This window comes from Podarcis raffonei, chromosome 14 (assembly GCF_027172205.1).
Source record: "Podarcis raffonei isolate rPodRaf1 chromosome 14, rPodRaf1.pri, whole genome shotgun sequence".
NCBI classification, from domain to species: Eukaryota; Metazoa; Chordata; class Lepidosauria; order Squamata; family Lacertidae; genus Podarcis; species Podarcis raffonei.
Genome location: NC_070615.1, coordinates 15,852,038 through 15,872,808, shown reverse-complemented (window position 1 = coordinate 15,872,808; position 20,771 = coordinate 15,852,038). Strand labels below are relative to the sequence as shown.

At 43.4% G+C, this 20,771-nt stretch overlaps 2 protein-coding genes across 6 annotated transcripts in view; one reads left to right on the top strand and one right to left on the bottom strand.

Moving 5' to 3' along the window:
- EFL1 (elongation factor like GTPase 1) overlaps positions 1-10,667 on the bottom strand; it is a 72,071-nt gene extending 61,404 nt beyond the window's left edge. Inside the window, exons 1-6 of one of the 2 annotated variants that reach the window (XM_053365552.1) lie at positions 10,388-10,667; positions 5,645-5,760; positions 1,488-1,592; positions 1,119-1,186; positions 906-990; positions 153-286 (exon numbers count right to left, since the gene is read on the bottom strand). In XM_053365552.1, the coding sequence (XP_053221527.1) occupies positions 153-286; positions 906-990; positions 1,119-1,186; positions 1,488-1,592; positions 5,645-5,684 (432 nt within the window). In that variant the 5' untranslated portion in view covers positions 5,685-5,760; positions 10,388-10,667. Of the gene's footprint in view, positions 1-152; positions 287-905; positions 991-1,118; positions 1,187-1,487; positions 1,593-3,292; positions 3,389-5,644; positions 5,761-10,387 lie in introns of those variants that run through there. The other variant, XM_053365553.1, reaches the window with a different exon arrangement.
- On the top strand, positions 3,523-20,644 carry SAXO2 (stabilizer of axonemal microtubules 2). Of its 4 annotated transcripts, none has more exons than XM_053365555.1 (5): positions 3,523-3,650; positions 15,770-15,949; positions 16,363-16,565; positions 17,458-18,411; positions 20,346-20,644. In XM_053365555.1, exons 1-5 carry the CDS (start codon positions 3,610-3,612, stop codon positions 20,363-20,365), a joined length of 1,398 nt encoding a protein of 465 aa, XP_053221530.1. In that variant the 5' UTR covers positions 3,523-3,609; the 3' UTR covers positions 20,366-20,644. The 4 variants fall into 4 exon arrangements, with proteins under 4 accessions (XP_053221530.1, XP_053221529.1, XP_053221531.1 ...); XM_053365556.1 differs by lacking the exon at positions 20,346-20,644 and adding an exon at positions 10,616-10,833 and having other exon boundaries at positions 3,540-3,650; positions 17,458-18,620; XM_053365554.1 differs by lacking the exon at positions 20,346-20,644 and having other exon boundaries at positions 17,458-18,620.
- The last annotated feature ends 127 nt before the right edge of the window (positions 20,645-20,771 follow it).

Sequence of the window (20,771 nt, the reverse complement as noted above, 5' to 3'; positions counted from 1 at the left end):
CGAAACCCGGAAGTAACGTGCTCCATTACTTCCGGGTTCCCGGGGAGAACAACTCGAACGCACTCATCCCGAAGCACATTCAACCCGAGGTATGACTGTATGTCCGAATTAATTTATTTCCCCATCTATCTGAAGTAGGTTTTCCTCCTTACCTGCGGACAGACTCCTTCTACAGCATCTACCACAATGATGCAGCCATCACAGAGTCTGACAGCTGTGGAGACTTCTGAAGAGAAGTCCACATGGCCAGGGGAGTCGATTAGGTTGATCAGATACTCCTGATCATCTAGAACCAAAGGAAAAAGTGCTTTAAAAGCAAGCATTTTAAAAGTGTGTTTGCTCACTTAAAACATTTAGGATCAGTTCCGATGTAGCATGAAACCATGGTTTAGTACTAAGATGAGCAGGTGTGAACCTCGAGCTAAAGCACTATTCTCTCTCCCCTTCTTCAGGAACTGGGGAGGAAAATTAAAGCTTCCATTTGTGATTTGGAACAAACCTCAGCTCCCAATCACATCTGAATATAGGAACAATGCTCTGTTCCAACTGGAGTACATTCAATAACCATCATCATCATGGTTTGAATAAAGCTTAGTTTCCTGCATTAGGATGTAATAGGAAAGTGGAGTTTGCTCCAAACTGCAAAAATAGAAATATTATGTTTTCTTCTCTTCCACATCCAAGGGGAAAAACACACAAACCTGAGGCTCAGGTCTCCTCAAGCTCATAACACTAAACCATGGTTTAACATTGCACCTGAACTGAGCCTTACAGCAGGTAGCTTAATAAAAAAAATCAGTATTTTAGATTCCATCCAAATCTTAACACTTTATTTCAGCACTACATTTCAATAACACAATACTTAACAGTTTAAATGCACATACAGAATGTGCTAACTATATTACCTTTTCCAAAATGTAATGAAATTGCGCTTGATTTCATTGTAATTCCTCGAATCTGCTCATCTTCTCGGCTATCCAAGTATCTCAGCTATATGAATTGTAAAAAAATAAACAGGATACTCTGTATTCACATTTTTCAGAGACTTTCCTTAAATGTGAGAAAATGTGGATAGAGAAAAAATTCTGGATAATATACTGGAAATGTTTAAGTTGTACCTTGCCTGCCAATCTGCTAGAGATTATTCCGTTGCTAGAAATAAGGCAGTCAGCTAAAGTTGTCTTGCCTGGGGGAGGAAAGGATAATGAAAAGTATTACACCAAACAAAAATTAAAAACAAGCCCTTATATTTAAGATTAAACATTAAATCCATCCTCTCATGACCACATGTCTCTTCCCTTTAACCAATCTATTAGGGCTTTTCTTACACACCCATGTAGCAAATTGTCAGAGATGAGTTATTTAATACACAACTGCATTACAGAGCAACAAGCAGTTATTCCATAACACAAAGCCTGCTTAAGACCTCTGGTGTATTTGCCAAGGGATTTGTGTGATATGCGGTTCATAACGTAGGTGTCTCTTACCATGGTCCACATGGGCTAGTATACAAATATTCCTAATGAAGTCAGTCTTTTTCTGAAGTCCAATAGTCTTATTCAGACTTGCAAGAACCATGGTTGGATGTTTTGCTGCAAGGCAAAGAAATTCATATTGGAAAGATCAAAGTTGTCAGAAAGCTACAAGGTTATATGAAAGCTTTAAACTGGACTAAATTCAGATGGGCAGGTGATAAGAACAAAGAGATTTGTACTAGATGGAATTTTGGCTCTTCTCTTCTCTACCCTCCCCCTGTCCCCAATAAACCACCATCTAAGGAGGACACACATGCAAAAACTATGGTTCTAATAGAAGATCAACATGAGTGCTTCTTTGATTCCAACAGCAATCAAAGTTAATAGCTACAGGGCATCCAAGTTAAGTATTCCCTAATGAGCCAAACACACCCCAGCCTGTCAAGTACATGGGGCCTGCACTGTTGTCAAAAACTTCTGTTACTGCCCCTGAAGAAGAAATCACAGTACTGAAAACTCAGCAAGCTACAGTTTTTAACAGTGCCGACGAGTAATGATAATGCACAGTCTTCCTCCACCTCCACCCACATCAAACAAAAAGTTTCATCCTGAGCCAGGTCACGGCTGCTAATTTTCATATTTTACTTGCAGTGTAATTAACAGTTAAAAAGCACCGGCTATGCTCAGGAGCTGCTCTTTGGACCTCACACACCTCTGAGATTACAACAGCAACTAAGTCCTAAGCAGCAAAGTCAGATGCAAATGAAGTACAGTGAAGGTAATAATTACAGAAACACCCACTCCCGGCATAACACTGTTGTTGAAAGCAGACCAGCCTGGCATTTGTAAGTGTGAATCAACATGAATATGGCAACAACTTTGCCCCGATTCCATCCACCAACCACCCAGGTCTCCCAGGAGCTCCAGGGAGGCGCACGTTGCCCTTTCACCCACCCGATGACCCTCCTTTGCTTCTCACCACAACAACCCTGCGAGGTAGGCAGGGCCAGATTTAGGTATGACGAGACCTTAAGCTACTGAAGGTAATGGGGCCCTTTAAACAGTGGTACCTCGGGTTATGTACTTAATTCGTTCTGGAGGTCTGTTCTTAACCTGAAGCACCACTTTAGCTAATGGGGCCTGCTGCTGCTGCTGCTGCGCCGCCGGAGCACAATTTCTGTTCTCATCCTGAAGCAAAGTTATTAACCTGAAGCACTATTTCTGGGTTAGCGGAGTCTGTAACCTGAAGTGTATGTAACCTGAGGTACCACTGTATGTGATATTTTAGGGAGCAGGCTAGCAGGCAGGGCCCATTACTTCCATCACACAACACAAAACACTGTTGCTGTACGTAGGTTTTATTTTATTTGTTTTTTATCTTATATTTTGGAAATGTACATTCAGGGTTTTTTTTACCCTATTAATTTTTTAAGGGGCCCCCAAGAGAGTGGGGCCCTAAGCTATAGCTTGTTTAGCTTATACGCAAATCCGGCACAGGAGGAAGGCTAGCTGGAGGGATAGTGGGCTGGTCCTGTGAGTTTGGCCACTGGACCTTTCCCAGTCACTGGCTTCCCTTTCCCAGTGGCAATTCTGCTTCTCTGCCTTCTTCCCGTCCCCCCTCATTTAGCCGCCCTGAGCCCGGTCTTGGCTGGGGACGGCGGGGTATAAATAAAATTATTATTATTTACTCTTGGAAGGTATCAAGGATACTTCCTGAAGATGGAAATTTGGATTAAGGATCTCGAAAGCCCACCTATCTCCCACCTATGACTCGCGCTGCCTTCCCTATCCCTCTTTTAGGAACTGGGGGGACTCACCTCACAGAGCTGCCGCCGGCCACTGACAAGAAGGGAGCGTGAGCCGGTTGCAACCGGAAGTTCGCCTCTTCCTTTCTGCGCTTGCGCAGGCGCGGCGGACCGAGGGGGCGGAGCAAAGGCGGGAAGAGGCGCGGAGAAGGAAGGAGGGAGAACCGAGCCTAGGCTCCGCCCAAGGCGCGCGCGGGCGGGCGGGCGCATGCGCACGGACGCCGAGCGGGGTTGCTAGGCGACGGGGCGCTTCCCTAGTTACCCGGCAGAGGAGGAGGAGGAGGAGGAGGAAGAGGTAGAAGAGCGAAGGAGCCGCCGAGGACGGAAGGATGAAGGCGCCTCAGTGCCTGTGCCAGATTTGCACCTGCGGGTAAGGCAGTGTCCAGAGGGGGGCCTGGGGGGTGGCGGGGCAGCATGACGTCATACCCACGGAGTTAACCCCCCCCCATAAAATGGTCACAGACCCTCCACTCTTGCGACTCGGCTACTTCGCGGTGAAGGCTAAGGTCCCTTCACACGTGACGCGTGCCCTACACGGGTGTGCGCAATAAACCGAGCGAGGCGCGTCTATTTGCACTTAGCGTGCCCCTGGGCTAAGGGGAGAAATGGGGTTCAGATTAATCCACACACACACACACACACTGACACATCCCCAACCACAGCCCTGAACTTCCCCGGGAGACCTTGGGCCTGTCACTATATCTCCGTGTGACCTACCTCACAGGGTTGTCGTGAGTGTAAAAAGTGGACCAGGATTGGGGACACAGAGAATAATGAGCTGGGGCGATAAAGATGGAATAACTATTTGTCAAGCTTTGCAGGCAGGCAGATCCAGCCCCTGCCTCTCTAGGCAGGGCTGGGAAAGGCACCTGTCTAAAATCCAGGCCTGCTGTCAGTCAATGTATATACTGTACAGCATTGAATTAGTTGGGCTGTCGGTCAGAGTCAGTACAAGCCAGCCTTCTGTGTTCCCAATAATGATCCTAACAGTGAACTTCTTAAATGTCCTGTCTTTCCTGGGGGTGGGAGGGGAGTTACCCTACCTTACAGGACTCACATGAGGAGAAAATGGGCGTAAGGTTGAGAGAGCGTGAGTAGCCCAAAGTCACCCAGGCTGTGTCCAGATTATCACAGTTTTCAGGTGGGTTTCAATCACACACCAGCAATTTGTGGGTGCACTATTAATGCTGATTTGGAGCTCTTGCAAAACAAACAAACTTTGTTGAAAGGTTGGATTTTTGCAATAAAGAAAGTGATTTGGGGGCGGCAGGGGGAGAGATGCACTGTAAAGTGTGAGAGAACACTTGATGTAATGTTGTTCAGTCTCCCCACAAACAAATCAGGGTGAACGCTCAGTAAGCAGGGTATGTGGAAGTGCCCCCAGGAAGCTTCAGTGGGAAATTGTAGCCTGAAGAATTGATAGTGGGCTGCAACACCCATGAACCCAGCCAGCATAGATAATGTTCATGGATGGTGGGAGTTGTAATCCTCAGCTTCTGCAGTGTACCACATTGGCTTCCTTGCCAATAGTCCTAACTAACATCTGAAAGCTGTGTAGTTTTCAGATGTGGTACATTAAGGAGTTCAAAGCCCAACTCAGACATGAAGCATGCCTGCAGCTAGTTCCTTTAATTTTGCTCCTTAATCTGGTTGTTGTGAGGATAAAAGAGTGAGGGGGTGACCTTGTCTGCTACTCTCAGCTCCTTAGAGAAAGAGCAAGTTAAAAGAAACAGCAACATTGAAGATCCACTAAAAGAGACTCCACAGGACAGCTCCATGCATTACAATAGCTATTGGAAACACTTCTGTTTCTTCACGCCAAACTTTACTCAGCATGTGGGCACAACCCACATAAGCTCGCACATCTTTAAGCACCAATGCTCTTGTGTATGTATCTGAGGAAACTGGCACTCATAATGTATGTATGCCCTTAGGTAGCAATCATATTTTTCACTAGCACATGGGTGTTTCCCACCACAAGCACATGAAGTGTGAGCACCTGATGAGGTCTCAAAATTCATCAGGGAACCATGTCCTCGCCAGGGTACAACTGGCACTGGCAACGGAGAATAATAGCAGATGGGGTGATTTACTGTCCCTCTCAAGGATCTGGCAGTACCTGTTCCATATGGTTCAGCAAATTCCAAATGATGTGTCAGGACATGCTTGAATGCTATGAGAAAACAGCATGTGTGCCATGTGGCTTTGATGAGTATACAACAGTAATAATCCCTGGAAAAGGCATCTGTGTTTTTTCTACCATTTTGGCCAGGGCTCCTCCCACTGCTGGAATGGTAGATCTCTTGCATCTAGTGTAATTGGTTGACATAGACACTTCTGAGCAGATGGAGCAAAACTACTCACCCTCAGAGGAGGCTGCCTGTTGCATCTCTTTCTGAGTCATCACTCACTCTAGGCTTGCTTCCTTTTGCTCAGGAGGTAGGTCTAGAAATAACAGCAGCCAGCTTTGATGAGCTAACCTAGACATGACATTAAATGTATTTCTGCATTTAACAGGTACATTTGTTAAAATACAAATAGCACATGCTGTGTTGGGGGCTGATTATTATTAGGCATGTGGGTGGGGGGAATTTGCCCTTTCCTCCCCTTTTGTGTTTCTGATAAAATTCCTTTCTCTGAAAGTGCTGTGCGCATTGTGAGAAAATCCCCCATGGACACCAATTCTATTTGCATTTTTTAAAAGTAAATATGCTGGAAGCCACCCAGAGTGGCTGGTGCAACCCAATCAGATGGGCGGGGTACAAATAATAAAATTATTATTCTTATTCTTAAACTTTAAATGCAAATTTACAATTTAACATCACATCTAGCTATTCAGTTGCACTCTTACATGTTCTAAATGTGAGCCTTCTGGTGCATTTGAATGAAGCCTGCCTTGCATTTTACACACACAAAGTACGTATATCTTAGCCCACTAGTGTTCCATGGAACTCAAAACTCCATTTATACATTTCTCAGCCAAGAGGCATATCTGGATTAGGGCCATTTCTGGAATAACAAAGATGTGTAGTATATTGCGAACAACCTCAGAAATGTGGCTGTTAGTGGGGAAGTGATTGAATCCTGCGCTTAAATGGAACATATGCTATGAATTCCTCAAGTGGTTACAAACTTCTCTGCTGTACAGGCATCTATACTACTTCAACTGGCTCCAAGAGAAAAAAAATATTTTTGAGCCACCTTAGGTACAATCTACACAGTTTTATGTACAATATTTGTGTTTTCATTTTGAGGTAAGTTTATTCTTCCAGTGGATAGTGGCTTAGGACTTAGCCAAGAGGCAGCAGGAGACAAGTCTCTTGAAACTTTCCCCTTGAGCCCAAAGGGCTTGTGTTTCTCTTGACACTAGCCTTCAATCCACATGGCTAGCTGTTTTTGAAACAGATGAGCACTTTTGAAAGCAGTTTGGGCGTCAGCTGCTCAAAGAGAGGGAGGGAAGCATTTACAATTTTGAAGTGCGAGCCTAAGCAGCCCTTTGGATCCTGGCCAATCTAAACTTTGGATGACATGACACTGGAGGAGGCAAAGGAGCTTCAAGCCAAACAAAGCTGTTTCCAAGTTCTGCAATGAAACACCACAGAACAAAGGCCCTGTGAAACATGCCTACAAACAAATGGTTTACAAAATGTACATTGCCAACAATTTTGTGGTCAATAAACTCTCAAGCAGATATTGATGTAGGCAGCGAACTGAATTTGCTTTGCTTTTGCAACAGCACTGCAGGTTTCAATGGGAGGACTTGTCGCTTGGATCTTGTTACCTGGGGAGTTAAGCCATACACACATTAGGGTTACCAAGAGGAAAAGAAACAACAGGAAAATATATAGGTGGCTTGTTCTTTTGCTTCTACATGGAGACTCTACTTCTGCCCTAATCCCCAAACATTATAATTACTTAGCACAGTTGGGGACATTGACATTCACAGGATAATGTGTCAGCGCTAAGAGGACTGTATTCTTTCATATGATAAACACTAGCATTTACTTGGAAATTGATGAAGGTGTAAGACATCTAGATTTTCTTTTCTCCATGGCAAATTAATTCTTCACCGTCTGTTGATGCTTTCTTTGTATAATGGTGATTTAGTTCGGCAGTTCACCACAAACCCAAAGCATACATGTGTGTGGCACATATATACCCTGTGCTCCTATCATTTTATTGCCTAAGCATATCCACATTATAGACTTAGGCTACAAACCCATGCACATTGGCTTGGAAGCAAGCCCCATTGAACTCAGTTGTGCTTATTCCTAAGTAAACTTGTATAGAAATTTACTGTTGAACTAGCTTAACACCCTTCCCTCTTCCCTGAGAACATTTGGAATTATAGTTTTGTGTTGAGTCTATGAATCCATAATAAAGACTCAATACACTTTCCCAACTTCAATTCCCATAATTTTTTGTAGGAAGGACATGGCATAAAGCATCAAATAAAACATAGTATACAATTTTGTGATGTATGCCTTTCAGTTTTCACAAATTAGGGGACATGGTACTCCGTTCATCAGTGGCAATCTGTTATTCTAGTACAGTACATGACCAGATATTAATATGTAATCTATGATATAATTACAAGACTTTTTTTTTAAAAAAAAGCTTTTTGTGAGCAGTAAAGGCAGCCAGTTTGTTTGCAGGGTGCAAGGCATGGCCAAAGTTTGCAGAAGGAAATTTCAGAGGCAGGTTGTTTTTTAAAACCACAAAAATGTTCCTGTAACTGCATTTGTGCAAAATAAGTGTTGGATCCCTTACAGCTCTCTTAGGAATATAAATATGTGCTGCCTGGTTTGAAATGATACATTCTGAACCTGAACCAGGTATCAATTACAGCTGAGCGTAGGATGTTTCCATAATAAGATGTAAACACTTAATTTATTTTGTGCGTGTGTTTTTTTTAAAAAATCCCTTATGAGTTGCAGAACTAGTGCTTAAAAGAAAAACTCTTCCTTATATGCACAGCCAAGAACTAGAGTGCCTTCACAATACAAATGTCAATTAGACATGCTTTTTTGCCTTCAGAAACACTGAACTATCCAAGCAATAGTTAGACTCACTCACAGTCAATATCCAAGAGCCATGTTTGTTCATTAACTGGGAACACAGAATATATAACTCCTTCATTTGTCTCCTTTTAGTATTTGCTGGCTTCTATTAGTCATACTCCTATCACAGTCACATTGCTCTACATTTTGCCCCTTTCCCACTGATCAGGAAAAAAGATAATGCCCCTGCAGAGAGATGTCTATAAGTGGGGTCTCCTTAGGAACATAAGAATTGTTTGCTGGACCAGCAAAGGTGTCTGATACCCAACAGATTCTAGACACATGCTCCTAGGGGTTTCCCCTGTCCCAGCTCTCAGCCCCAGCATTTGCTGTATTCTTTCGGTAAAAGGCAATCCCATTAACTATCATGGATTTTCCCTTTACACCTTGGCCTCAGTCACTTTGGAGGCCGGAGCAGGGATGCCGGCCCTCGCCTCTGTCCTTCCTGCGGACAGCCTCAGTGGAGACTGAACAGGAGGGTTCAGCCTTGTCACCTAGAACCAGGCACCACCTTCACAGATGGGAGCTGATCTGTGCACCCGATGGAGGGCATGCTTACAATCTAGACGTTCCCATACAGCAAGAGTGTCCTGTGAGTGAGCATGCATCATCTTCAAAAGCTGGCGGAAGGGGTGGGGGAATTGTAGGGACATCTGTGTCACAGTCTTGTCCTACTCCTAAATCCTGAATCATGATTCCTGAGCATGTCAAGCCTGTACAATCACTTGCCTGACTAAAGCTATCTTTACAGTGTACAGTGGTACCTCTGGTTCAGTACTTAATTCGTTCCGGAGGTCCATTCTTAACCTGAAACTGTTCTTAACCTGAAGCACCACTTTAGCTAATGGGGCCTCCCGCTGCTGCCGCGCCGCCAAAGCACGATTTCTGTTCTCATCCTGAAGCAAAGTTCTTAACCCGAGGTACTATTTCTGGGTTAGCAGAGTCTGTAACCTGAAGCGTATGTAACCCGAGGTACCACTGTACTAGACAGGAGTCAGGACATGCAAAAACAAACAAACAAAATAACTTACGCATAGGAAGTTAGCATGTCAAGATTTCTTTTTCAGGGAGAAAAAACCCCCATTCCACATACACTTTTGCAGCTAGATGATCTGAACAGCGTTTTAGGAAAGCTTGATGATTTTCTAAATTGGCCCAGACTTCGGGGAAGGAGTTTGGGCCATTCACAATGAGGGCTTGCTGGTGTGTATAGGCGCTGAATATTGGATAAATGTCTGAGGAGGACCTTTGGGACTGGAGGAGCAAGGCAAATTAAATCCTTTGACCTATGCTGGTGGCGTATGTAAGAATTGCTACTAGCAGTAGCAGTAGTAACCATTGGCATTGTGGCAGAAAGGTCACAGTGCCTCACATGAATGGTTTAAAAAAGAGAGGATAATAAATTCAGCACAGATATTCAGAGAGTGCAATGGAACAATAGACCAACTAGTCCAAGGCTTTGCTCTCAGAACCACCAGCCTTTCAATAGTACTACTCTGCAACCCAAACATATACCTCAGTTAGGGAACATTAGCAGGAAGGTGGCAGCAGAGAGAATGGCCCAAGTGAACTACCCAAGTCACACTTTAAGAGGAAAATAAAACACAGTGTCAAGGGTCTATGTAAATAATTCCCCTGTGTAAAGAATGGAGGGTCTATCACAGCTATATGGGAACCTCTGGCCCTCCAAACATTGCTGAATTAATCATCCATTGCTTCCTGGGGTTCATGTAGCTCAGCAACATCTGAAGGGCCAGATATTCCCCACACATGGTCTATCCTTACTTAATATAACTCATTAACACAACCTTGCAAATTAGCTCCCAAAAATTAATCTAATGCTTATCTGCAGGAAATTGTTACTAGTTCACTTGCCAAATTTGTCAGTTGCACCCCAAACAACAGTTTGAAAAATCAGCTTTGTTTCACAGTACAAATGCTGTTTACCTAGTCACTTCAGTGAGATTTTCATGCATCACAAGCAACCAAATGAATGGTTTCAGCCTTGTTTCATTAGTGTAAAAAAGAGTAATTTTATTTTACAAACCTTAAATACTATTCACACATGGCAGTAAGATATGTTTTTTCGTGGGAAATCTTATCCTTTTATACTGGTGTCCTAATTTGCAGATGATGATTGCAATAAGATGAAGCATGGCGAGTTACGTTATCACTTTCAAATGGCTCCAAAACGTTAAGATGGTTGGTGGGAAATTGGATTTTAGAAGTTCAATCTTAAAGTGAGATTTAGACTTAAAAAACAAACTGCTTTCAGAGGAAGGTTTGCCAGAGAGTGTAAAAGTGAAAGAGAAAGACAGCAAGAGGAGGAGGAGGAGGAGGAGAGAGAGAGAGAGAGAGAGAGAGAAAGAAAGAGGACAGAAATGGAAGTAGAGAGATGATGCCTGCTTGACTTCCTTCTGATGTCACAATCCATCGGCTCTCTAACAAAGCAAACCATGACAACTGCAGAAGGACAAGTGAAGAGAAAAGGAGGTGAGACCATTTTGATTGCAGAATATTTCAACTCGTAGATACATAGTAAACTTTTGATAATGTCTCCTTGAACGTGATTGTAGGCAAACATGGAGACAGGTGAGCTGTCAAGATCCAAAGGCCACAAGATGCATCCCTGTATCTGAAAGGCCACTTGGCATACTGGGCCAGGAGCCTCTGGTCTTCATCCGATGTTGGTGTCAGGGTTGCAAAGTGACTGCTCCATGAAGGCAAAGAGAAATGGCCTAAAGAACTGGCTTTGTCCTGCCTTCTCAAAGCTATTAATCACAGGCTTCGGAAGCCGCCTTCTTTCCCACTACCTAGCGGCAGAGAGACAACCTTATAAATATAGCCCAGAGCCTGGTTTTTATCTGGTTTTGCCATTGCATACTCTAATGTCGAGATGCGGGTAGCGCTGTGGTCTAAACCACAGAGCCTAGGGCTTGCCGATTGGAAGGTCGGCAGTTCAAATCCCCACAATGGGGTGAGCTCCCGTTGCTTGGTCTCTGCTCCTGCCAACCTAGCAGTTTGAAAGCACATCAAAGTGCAAGTAGATAAATAGGTACCGCTCTGGTGGGAAGGTAAACGGCGTTTCCGTGCGCTGCTCTGGTTCGCCAGAAGCGGCTTAGTTATGCTGGCCACATGACCTGGAAGCTGTCTGTGGACAAACGCCGGCTCCCTCAGCCTATAGAGTGAGATGAGCATGCAACCCCAGAGTCATCTGTGACTGGGCCTAACGGTCAGGGGTACTTTTACCTTTACCTTTACTCTAATGTCATAACCTGCCCTGGGTCCCTTAGGGGGAAGAGTGAGTAAGAAATATTACGAATAAATAAATAAACCTGGGTGGCCTGCTTTACAGGGGACAGTCCTCTAACTCTCATCCATTCAAAGAGCTGCCTGGCCCAAAGACAAAGAGCCCTCAGAAGGGAGAGCAGGAGGGGGCTTGAAGTTGCAAATACTTTCTATGCATATAAATTAGCACATGCAAATTTTATGAAAACCAGTCTCTTTTTTTACATTTTTTTAAAATTAGTTTTCCAATATACCCCCAATATTAGCCAAATTATATGAATAACAATTAATTCCCAAATTATACAATTATCAATATGCCAATCAACTTCCAATTAATACACTTTAGTTAAAGTGGCTCCCCGCATGGTGGTTTGGGTTCATTTCCGATCTTATATCACTGCGTTCCATGAACTTAATTCATGTCAGTTATAATAATAATCCCTTAGTCAACCACACATAATGAATTCCATTGATGTTATGATATATAAATTTATAAAGCTTTGAGTGAGGAACTCAAACGATTATCTTTATTCTGCCCTGCATGTGAAAGGAGATTCCTTCTGTCCATATATGATGTTGTCTCTTTCACTTCCCAGCTGTTGTTTTCTCCCATCATGGCTTGGGGCGGAACTGAATCTCGAAGTTTCTCTGAGATCTTATCTCTCCGTCCCTTGCTTCGATGTCTCAGAACACGCCAGTCTGCTAGAAACCATTCTGTCTCACTAGTAAAACATGTCGCAGATCTTCGCCATTTCCCCCTCAGTCTAGGAAAAGGTGGGCTGCCTTCATTATGGCAGGCAGGACCAGAAGCGATACACAGGTGGCTACCCTAATGGTACAAAGTAGTATTGGACCGAGACCAAGGAGACCCACATTAAAATCCCCACTTGGCCTCAAGCTCACTCTCTGCTAGGATAAAGGGGGGGGGCTTGTACACTGCCCTGAGTTCTTTGGTGGGATATGTGGGGTAAAAAAGGCGATTAATAAGTAAAGTAGCTCCAACCTCCCGCCAAGAGACCAGGAAATAGCTCAGGGGAAGACTTCATTGATCCTTGTCCCCCCCTCACCCCCCGCTCTAGTTGGTTCTAGCTGCGGGCCAAGGAACTGATTGAAAGGGATGTCAACTTTCACGTCAAACTGTCAAACTGTACAGTACTCCTGATAATAGTGCTAATATTTCAAGGTTTAATGGAAAGGAATACCGTTTGTAATCTATCCAGCGGTTTTTCAAGAGAAGAAATACCAAGGACTCAACCTGCTCTGATGAGTCATTTATATTCCCCCCTACAGAAGAGTAAATAGTTGCTGACAGGTTAATCTTATTCCTGTCATTTCTCTTTTTAGAAGCTCTGTTGAATTTCCATGGGAGAGGTTTGGGTAGCCATAAATTGTGCTAAATCCTCCTAGGAGTTTTTCTGCTTGTCAGTATTAGGGAACTGAGGTCATTGGAGAAGCAGAAACCCGTCCAAAATACTACCATCCTAATAGATGCATTATTTTCATAAACATAGCAGCATTTAAGGTGGCAAGTAAAAGCTTTAGTGAGGAATATATTTTGTTATCAGAGAAGCTGTCAGGGAACTCAAGTCCTGGTGGGCATTGTGGCTTTTTATAATAAATCTTTATTTGGCTGGTGGGAAATGCTTTGGAGGAATCTTGGGGCCTGAGAAAAACCCACCAGCAGCCACTCTCTCTTTTTTTGTATCTGTTAGTATGCTTTCCCTGCAGTCTATAAGACTACCTTAAATTATACCACCTGAAGGCAAGGTAGGTCATTGGCATTTTTTAGAGTCAATGAGGTCAAATTCCGGACCTCCAAATTCTGGACCTCCAAATTTTGGAGGAAGATGTGAAAACGGGACTCTACATGTGTACATCTATATTGTTGCTGTTGGCCATCCTACTTTCAGCTGAAAAAGGCTCCCAGTGCAGTCTATAAATATAAAAAGACAGTCCCTGCTGTCAGGTCCACACTGTAAGAGACATGACACAAAAGGAACAGCGAGGAAGAAGAGGAAAAAGCAAGCCCAGTCATTAGGATTTAGGGCAGGACTGAGCAAAGGGGAGGATGCTTGAAAGTGCCCTACTGTGTAGGCGCCATATACGTGGATCAGGAAACCTGGCTGCCCTGGAAAAACAGCTGTCCGTGTGTAGAGGCCCCGTTCTCATCTTCCTCTGAACTTGCAAGGAGCAAGGCCAGTGAGCAGCAGCCGTCTTCCAATGTATTCAATATAGGTGTGTTGAGGAAGATCACCACAGACTGCCCGTGGTCTGTAGCTCAGCTCTGAGCTCCACAACAGAACACAAAGCCTGTCCACAAATCAGCTAACAGAAATAAGTAGCAGTAGTAAAGATGGAAATGGCTGCAGTTCAATTGCTCTCGAACAGTAGGGCATGGGAAGATAATTCTTGGGAGCCTGCTGGGGCAAGATCATGTTGGTAACACAGTGTTACATTCCGGTCCCGCTTGAAGAGATGTCACCAGCAGCAAATATCAGCGATGCAACCCGCTTTGGTGGAAGCAGCCAAACCTTCATTGATGAACACAGGAATGTCAAATAAACCTCAATAAAGTCCACAGTCAGCTAAACCAGGTTTGCTCCACTGAGAGACTGGAAGCTATTTTTATCCGGTAATTGGCACATGCCTTGCTCTTCTGGGCCTTTGGTTGTGCTTGTTATTCTTGTAAAAACTTTTCTTTTTTACAAACTTCAGTTTAGTTACAATTCGCTTTCAGTTAACATTTCTATTTTCTTATACATGAGATGCTGTTTGGCACCAATGACAAAGAAACCCCTGTACTTTATTTGCTTTCTCCTACACACACCTATGAGGATCGCATCCAAGAATATGATGCTAAAAGAGACGTTGGTAGAGTGGGACGCATTAAATATACTTCCAGGAGATCCACAAGTGCTGTCCGCCATTAGCACCCACAGTCGTAAACCACCAGGAATACCAGTAGAAAAAGTGAAGGAGGAGAGAGAGAAGGTTGGTGGGATGGAGAGAGAGGTGGGTTTGCAGCAGGAGCGTAGTCTCAAAGTGGAGCTAAGAGTGACGTCACTTAAACAACATCCCACTTCAGTGGGGCCATAGCTCAGGGCAGGGCATATGCAGCACACCCAATATTCTAGGTTCAAATCCATTAAAAAGAAATAAAAATCTCAGGGCTGGAAAGGGCCTCTGCCTGATACCTTGGAGAGCTGCTCAAAGTTAGAACAACCAAATACTCTCTCTCTTTACATTGGTTGCTTCCAGACAAGGGGCTCTTGAGTCCTATTTGCTCATTATGCTTCTGTTGTAAGCTGCAAGTGTGACTTTTTGCACTATATGATTGCACTTCTTTACATGCACATCCCACTCCATCTCATCCACACCTGTGGGCGGGGCATAGTCCCTGTGGGCGGGGCCTTTTGAGGCTTGGCACACATGCACTCTGATTCTGGTGCTGGGCACCTTTTTATGAACTTGTTTATTATTTTTAATTGATCTTTTAAGTAGTGTTTGAATGCTGTCTCTGCAGTATTTTTATAGAGCTATAACACCCTAATAATGCATTTTTTTAATGACGAGGGAAAAGCTTGCCTTAGTAATGTGGTTAGTAGCAGTGATCAGAAAGGTATCCTTTAATGATTTATTGGGGGTGGGAGCAGAACACCCTAACAGACTGGTGTTGCAGCACCATCCCTCTTTTTCATGAATATCTAGTTGGGAAAGCATTTTGGCAGTAAAGGATTAAAATAAACAGGGTCATGAAATGGCAACAGTTGCAAAGGTTATCATTAGCGTGCACTTTTCTGATACGCCATAGCCCATTGCCCACATAAAAATGCTGCCCTTTTAAAAACACTCTTCCATTCTTCAGGGGGGGAAAGTTGGGCTTTGTGAGGTCTGAGAGTTAAGAAGAGGAAGAACCGCAAGGAAAAATTCAGTGTGACAGTGACTGGATGACAGTATTGTGAGGATGCCCTGTAAAAAGTCGCATGGCTATTCTGCACTAAATGTGAGACAGGCAATGTGTGCAGAACAGCAAGGCACTTCTTGCTTAAAAGAGCTTCAGGGAGTAGTCTCAACTCCGACAGCTTGAACTGGTTGACCATTATTTCATTCATTTATCTTTGCTGTTGTTATTAAATCCCAGGCGCCATCGTTGCCCTCATAATCCCACCAGGATTTATGACCGTGTAGGGGAGTCGACCCTCATAACGGAATACGTGGACAAATATCCTCTCTATGGCAATATCCCTCCTGCCCAGAGCCTCAAGCCCAAGCATGAGTATCACACGCACGGAGGGAAAATGGAAGGCATCACAACTTTCAAGTAAATATTTTCCAGTGTTGGATAGACTTTGGGGCTACCAAGGCATCGTAGGGAGAAGACAGAGGGAGGGATTAGTCAGATTTTGCTCAGGGGAAGCATTTTGATCAAAAACTAAGTGGTGCTGTAGCTTGATTTAAGAAATCACAGCTGACAAACTCTAGTTTTCATAGGTCCCTGAAATGGAAATAATATACATTTTTTATTTAAAATAAATTCAGCAGCATTAATCATGACCACCATTTTAATTGCTCCAAATGTTGTAGCCCTAAATAGGCACCAACAGCCACAATAGCTTTCAAATAGTTTGGGGGTATTTTAATACTGTAAGCTCAGTATTTTTAGTTATAGTCATAGCTGTTGGCTATTTAAATCCAGTGCTTTATGCTTCCCTCCCCCCCCCCCCCCGCTTCCAGGTCTGACTACCTTCCATACGATGTTGCAAATCGGCCTGTCCGGGTTCCAGCGGAATGCAAACCAGTAACTGGAGAGATGGACATGGGAACCACTTACAGAAGAGATTATAATGCTCACAAAATAAACCCCGTGATAATAGTAAAGCCTGTAGAGAGGAAATACAAGAGAGAAGGCAAAGTGAATACCATACCTACTTACCGAGGTAATAACACACAGCACTTTTCACAAAGTGAAGTGACGGGCAGAGTGGCGGCATGCCATATGGCCATGCTGGAGAGGTGATGGTGGACTTGGCTGCTGTGATGCTGTTCAGGTGAAATGAGGGAGTCTGTTGGCAGTGCACTCTTGTTAAGTCTAATAAAATGCACACTGTCTGCATCATCCATGGGCTTTGGAGGCAAAAGCTTAATATCCTGCTTTGGCTAAGGCAAAAAGAGAGTCCTAAACTAGTTTACTCATTGAATTCAGTGGCGCTAACTATCCATTGCTTAGGATTGGCTAGCCTTAAACCATTCCCTTTGCTTTGGGAGATGCTGTTGTGTCTATCCGTGTATCTTGGTGACACTAGACTCTAATCCAGCCCCAGTGGGATCAGCTGCACTAAGGAGTTCCTCATTGAGAACTGCAGCCAAGCTGATCGCTGCTATTACAGCAGCAAGCCCCACTTTGTCCAGTCCAAACCACACCTACAAACTGACTTCAAAGGACCCTGTTCACTTGTCAAAGTTGGCCCACAAAGGATGGAGAATTAAGGTGCTGGCTCATGAACCAGATCTAGTCCCTCACACCTGCAGTAGAGATCTCTAATAGAGAATTCTCAGCACCTTCACCAAATTATAAACCTCAGAATTTATTGAGGGAAGCCATACTATGATTTAAAACTGATATAGGTAGCATGGGTGTTCCTTTACTTACCAGTTTCTGGCCCAGAGTGGTTGAAGGCAATCAAATACATGCCTACAGGTGCCCTAAGTATGTTGGCAGGGTAACACATCACTCAAACAGACTGCAACCAATCTATGCTGAGGCCAAGGCTATCAAAAATTAACCACCATAGCAAAATTTGTTAGCTTAATGCTGTTTTTGTCTTAAAGCTGACTATAGGGCCTGGGAAGTTCAAAGAAGGGAGACCAACAAAGTGGAGAACGCCTACCAACTTCCCACTGAAAAGTTTGGGAACAGCACCACATTTCAAGATTCCTTTTTCCCGAGGGAAATCTCCCTCCGAAAAAGCTTTAAGCCCACTGTTGTGACCAAGCTGTCAGATCAGCCTTTTACCAGTGTTACAAGTCATCGCAGCGATTACGTTCCTCATCAGCTGGAGCCACAACTGAAGGTGTCAAAAGAAGAATACAAGCCCAATAGCCAACCCTTTGTAGACACCACAACACACCGCTGCGATTTTAGAGGGCTTGTTGGCGAACTTCCAAAAAGCTTCAAGCCTGAACCCTCTAAAGTGGAGGTGAAGGCTCTTTTTGATGGAACCACAGAATTCCGCGATCGTTTTCAACCGTGGGCCATTTCCTTACCTGAAGTTCACAAAGCAAAAGAGTATGTTCCACCCACAGGCAACATGGAGTTGACCACCACGAGCCACCTTGCTTATATTCCACACGACATCAATCCAGCTGTCCTCATGAGACCAGTAGAAAGGAGCAGGAGAAATAATGCCCCTTTTCAAGGGAATACAACAATGAGAGATGCCTTTCAAGCTTGGGATACCCATCGGCCAGAAATTGTCAAGAAGTCCCAGGATATTCCAAAGGCCTCTGGGAAGTTTGATGGCATGACAACCTTCAGAGCTCACTATAGACCACACAACATAGTCCTGACTCAGAGTTGCAAACCTTCAAAGATGGCCCTCTCTAGTTCAGCACCTTTTACAGATGAAACCTTGTACCGTACAGAATATACGCCAAAGATACAAGAGGTCTGCCCAGCAACCTATCCATCCCCTCCAGGATATGTCTTTGTCAACACTGATTCTCATGGTCACAAATTCTTCCGCAGAGTTTCACCAGACGTCAGTAAGATTGCTCATGCAAATGGTAATCATCTTCCAAAAGAAATAGCAGTTGTATCCTAACTCCTAATTCTAATAGTTTGCACAAAAGTGTTCCGAAAATTATCATGCAGTGGTCAGAGTATTACATTAGCTCTAACCATTCTAAATAAGCCTACTGATTATAAGATTTTTTTTTGGAGTGATCTGAGAACTAATTTTTACAAGTTTATATAAGTAAAATTTGTGTCAATATTTCTGTGGAATCTCTTTTCTTCAACTGTATTACAAGACAACTGTTCATTTTAACAAGATGGGTGATTTTCTGGCAATATTTTGATGACGCATTTTAATACGATTACCTGAATAGGACTGTGCACTGTTCTTATGTATAGCAAACAAAATTGTCCCGGCTCGCTTCCTTAAAATATGTTCAAAGGGGTTGCAGCTAACAAGCAGAATGTGAAAGTTCCAAATTGAATTCTTGGTGTTTCTTTTTGAAGGATCTTACAGTGCAGGACTGAGATATAGCTCTTCCCCAGACCTTGGAGAACCCCTACCAGCTTCAGACAAAATGATTTGGCTAGCCAGGTCAACAGTCTGGTTCTGTATAAGGCAGATGCTAAAGATTACAGTTTGCTGCTGCACCAAGTAGCATCACAAAACACATTTTGCACTAGTTCAACATGTTTATAGTAATAGAATCATAGAATTGGAAAGGACCCTGTGAATCATTTAGTCCAATCCCCAGCAATGTAGGAATATGCAGCTATCCCATACCAGGACATGCTTGGGCTGCTTGGGCTACCTCCATATGTGTGTTTATGTGTGTGTGTTTTTAAATTTTGGAGGCTTGCTAGGACAATAAGAACTTCCACTTTGGATTTTCAAGACATTTCAGCATGTATTACCAGGCCCTGCAAAACCACATTGGTAGAATTTAGTATTAAGATGTTTAGCCACATGTGAACATTTTTTTTGCTGCACACCTCAACAAAGGATGGTCTGGGACTGTTGGCATTGTTTCTTGTAAGCCAGTATATAAAACCAATCCAGCTCAAATTATGTCCCACTGGAAAACATAGGGCTTCAATATATTTATTTTACCATATTTGTATAGGCAGCTCCCCATTTGTGCGGGATTTTGCGTTCTGAGGTACTGGGCACACCAGTGGGACACAGGAAAGCCTGCCCTGCCAGCCTTCTGGTGTCAAAAATGGCATGTGCATCAGTGGCCATGCACATCCCAAACGCACGCAAATGAGGAGTTGCCTGTATACTGCTTTTCAGCTGTAATGGTCCTCAAAGTGGTTCACAATAAAAGAATCAGATTTACAGGCAGATGGCACTGCCCTCACAAGAACAGATCTGGAATACTAGGTGCTGCCAATTTTTATGAAACGATGGCACCATGTGGTTCCTGGCTCTGTGCTTCTGGAATGCAAGGGGTGGCAAAGCAGGGTTGGGTTAGACATTGGGGTGGTGATATTCATCTAAGTCCTCTTTATTACATCAGGTACTCTTACTGCTGCATTGAGCAGATGGTGTTAATGGCTACCAGCCCTTGTTGTTAACTTGTTTTGTGGTATCAGTGGGAGGTGCAGTAGAATTCTAGGGATGTTTGTATTCAGTAACAAGTCCCTCTATGCTCAGTGGGGCTTATTTCCAAGTAAAAGTGCATAAGATAATAGTTGTAACAATGAGTAACTTCAACTGGATTTGGGACTGGGTTGGGAAACTCTTTCCAGATTATTTGAATCTATTTCACCTTAATATACGCGTATGCCTGGGCATATGTATATTACTAAATTTATGCTAAGATTGCATTTCAGAGTATGATTTCAGTTTTGATATGCCTGTAATTCAAGCTGTAAGGTTCGTGCCAATACTTTGAGCTACTGCTCCAGTGAATGCTTCGCATCGTTTTCATTCTCACTGATTGTTTCTTACCTGTGTGTTGCCTTGTACTCATTATTTTAGGGAAACCATTTTATGATTGAAGTGTCATGTAATCCCAAGTACTGTATCCCCAAACTACCAATTCAGAGATCGAGATCAAGAACTGAATGGTGTCAAAAGAACACAATAAATCATCCAAAAAAGGAGAGGAAAAACTCCGAACCGCTGGGAATGTTTGTTTTGTATCACTCCCATATGGTATTCTCAGTATTCTCACAGAGCAAACTGAGACCTAGAGCCGGATTCTTTTCTTCTTCATTCTATGTAAATTGAATGCCCTAGAATTGGGGGGAAATCAAATTAAAAACAAAAGCTTTCTATTTTGTTTCTTGAAGTATGTTTAAGATTGTCGCTAGGCTAGGAGTGGAGGTTTTCAGATCATATGATACTGTATATATACTTTTTCCTTTTGCCATCTGAAATGGACACATGAGCCTCTAGTCTGGA

Bases quoted from the DNA above. Each gene is read 5' to 3' on its own strand.
- SAXO2 (XM_053365554.1), top strand. From the start codon at position 3,610: ATGAAGGCGCCTCAGTGCCTGTGCCAGATTTGCACCTGCGG. The intron at 3,651-15,769 runs GTAAGGCAGTGT...ATTAAATCCCAG, and splicing joins TGCCAGATTTGCACCTGCGG to GCGCCATCGTTGCCCTCATA. The intron at 16,566-17,457 runs GTAATAACACAC...TTTGTCTTAAAG, and splicing joins TACCATACCTACTTACCGAG to CTGACTATAGGGCCTGGGAA.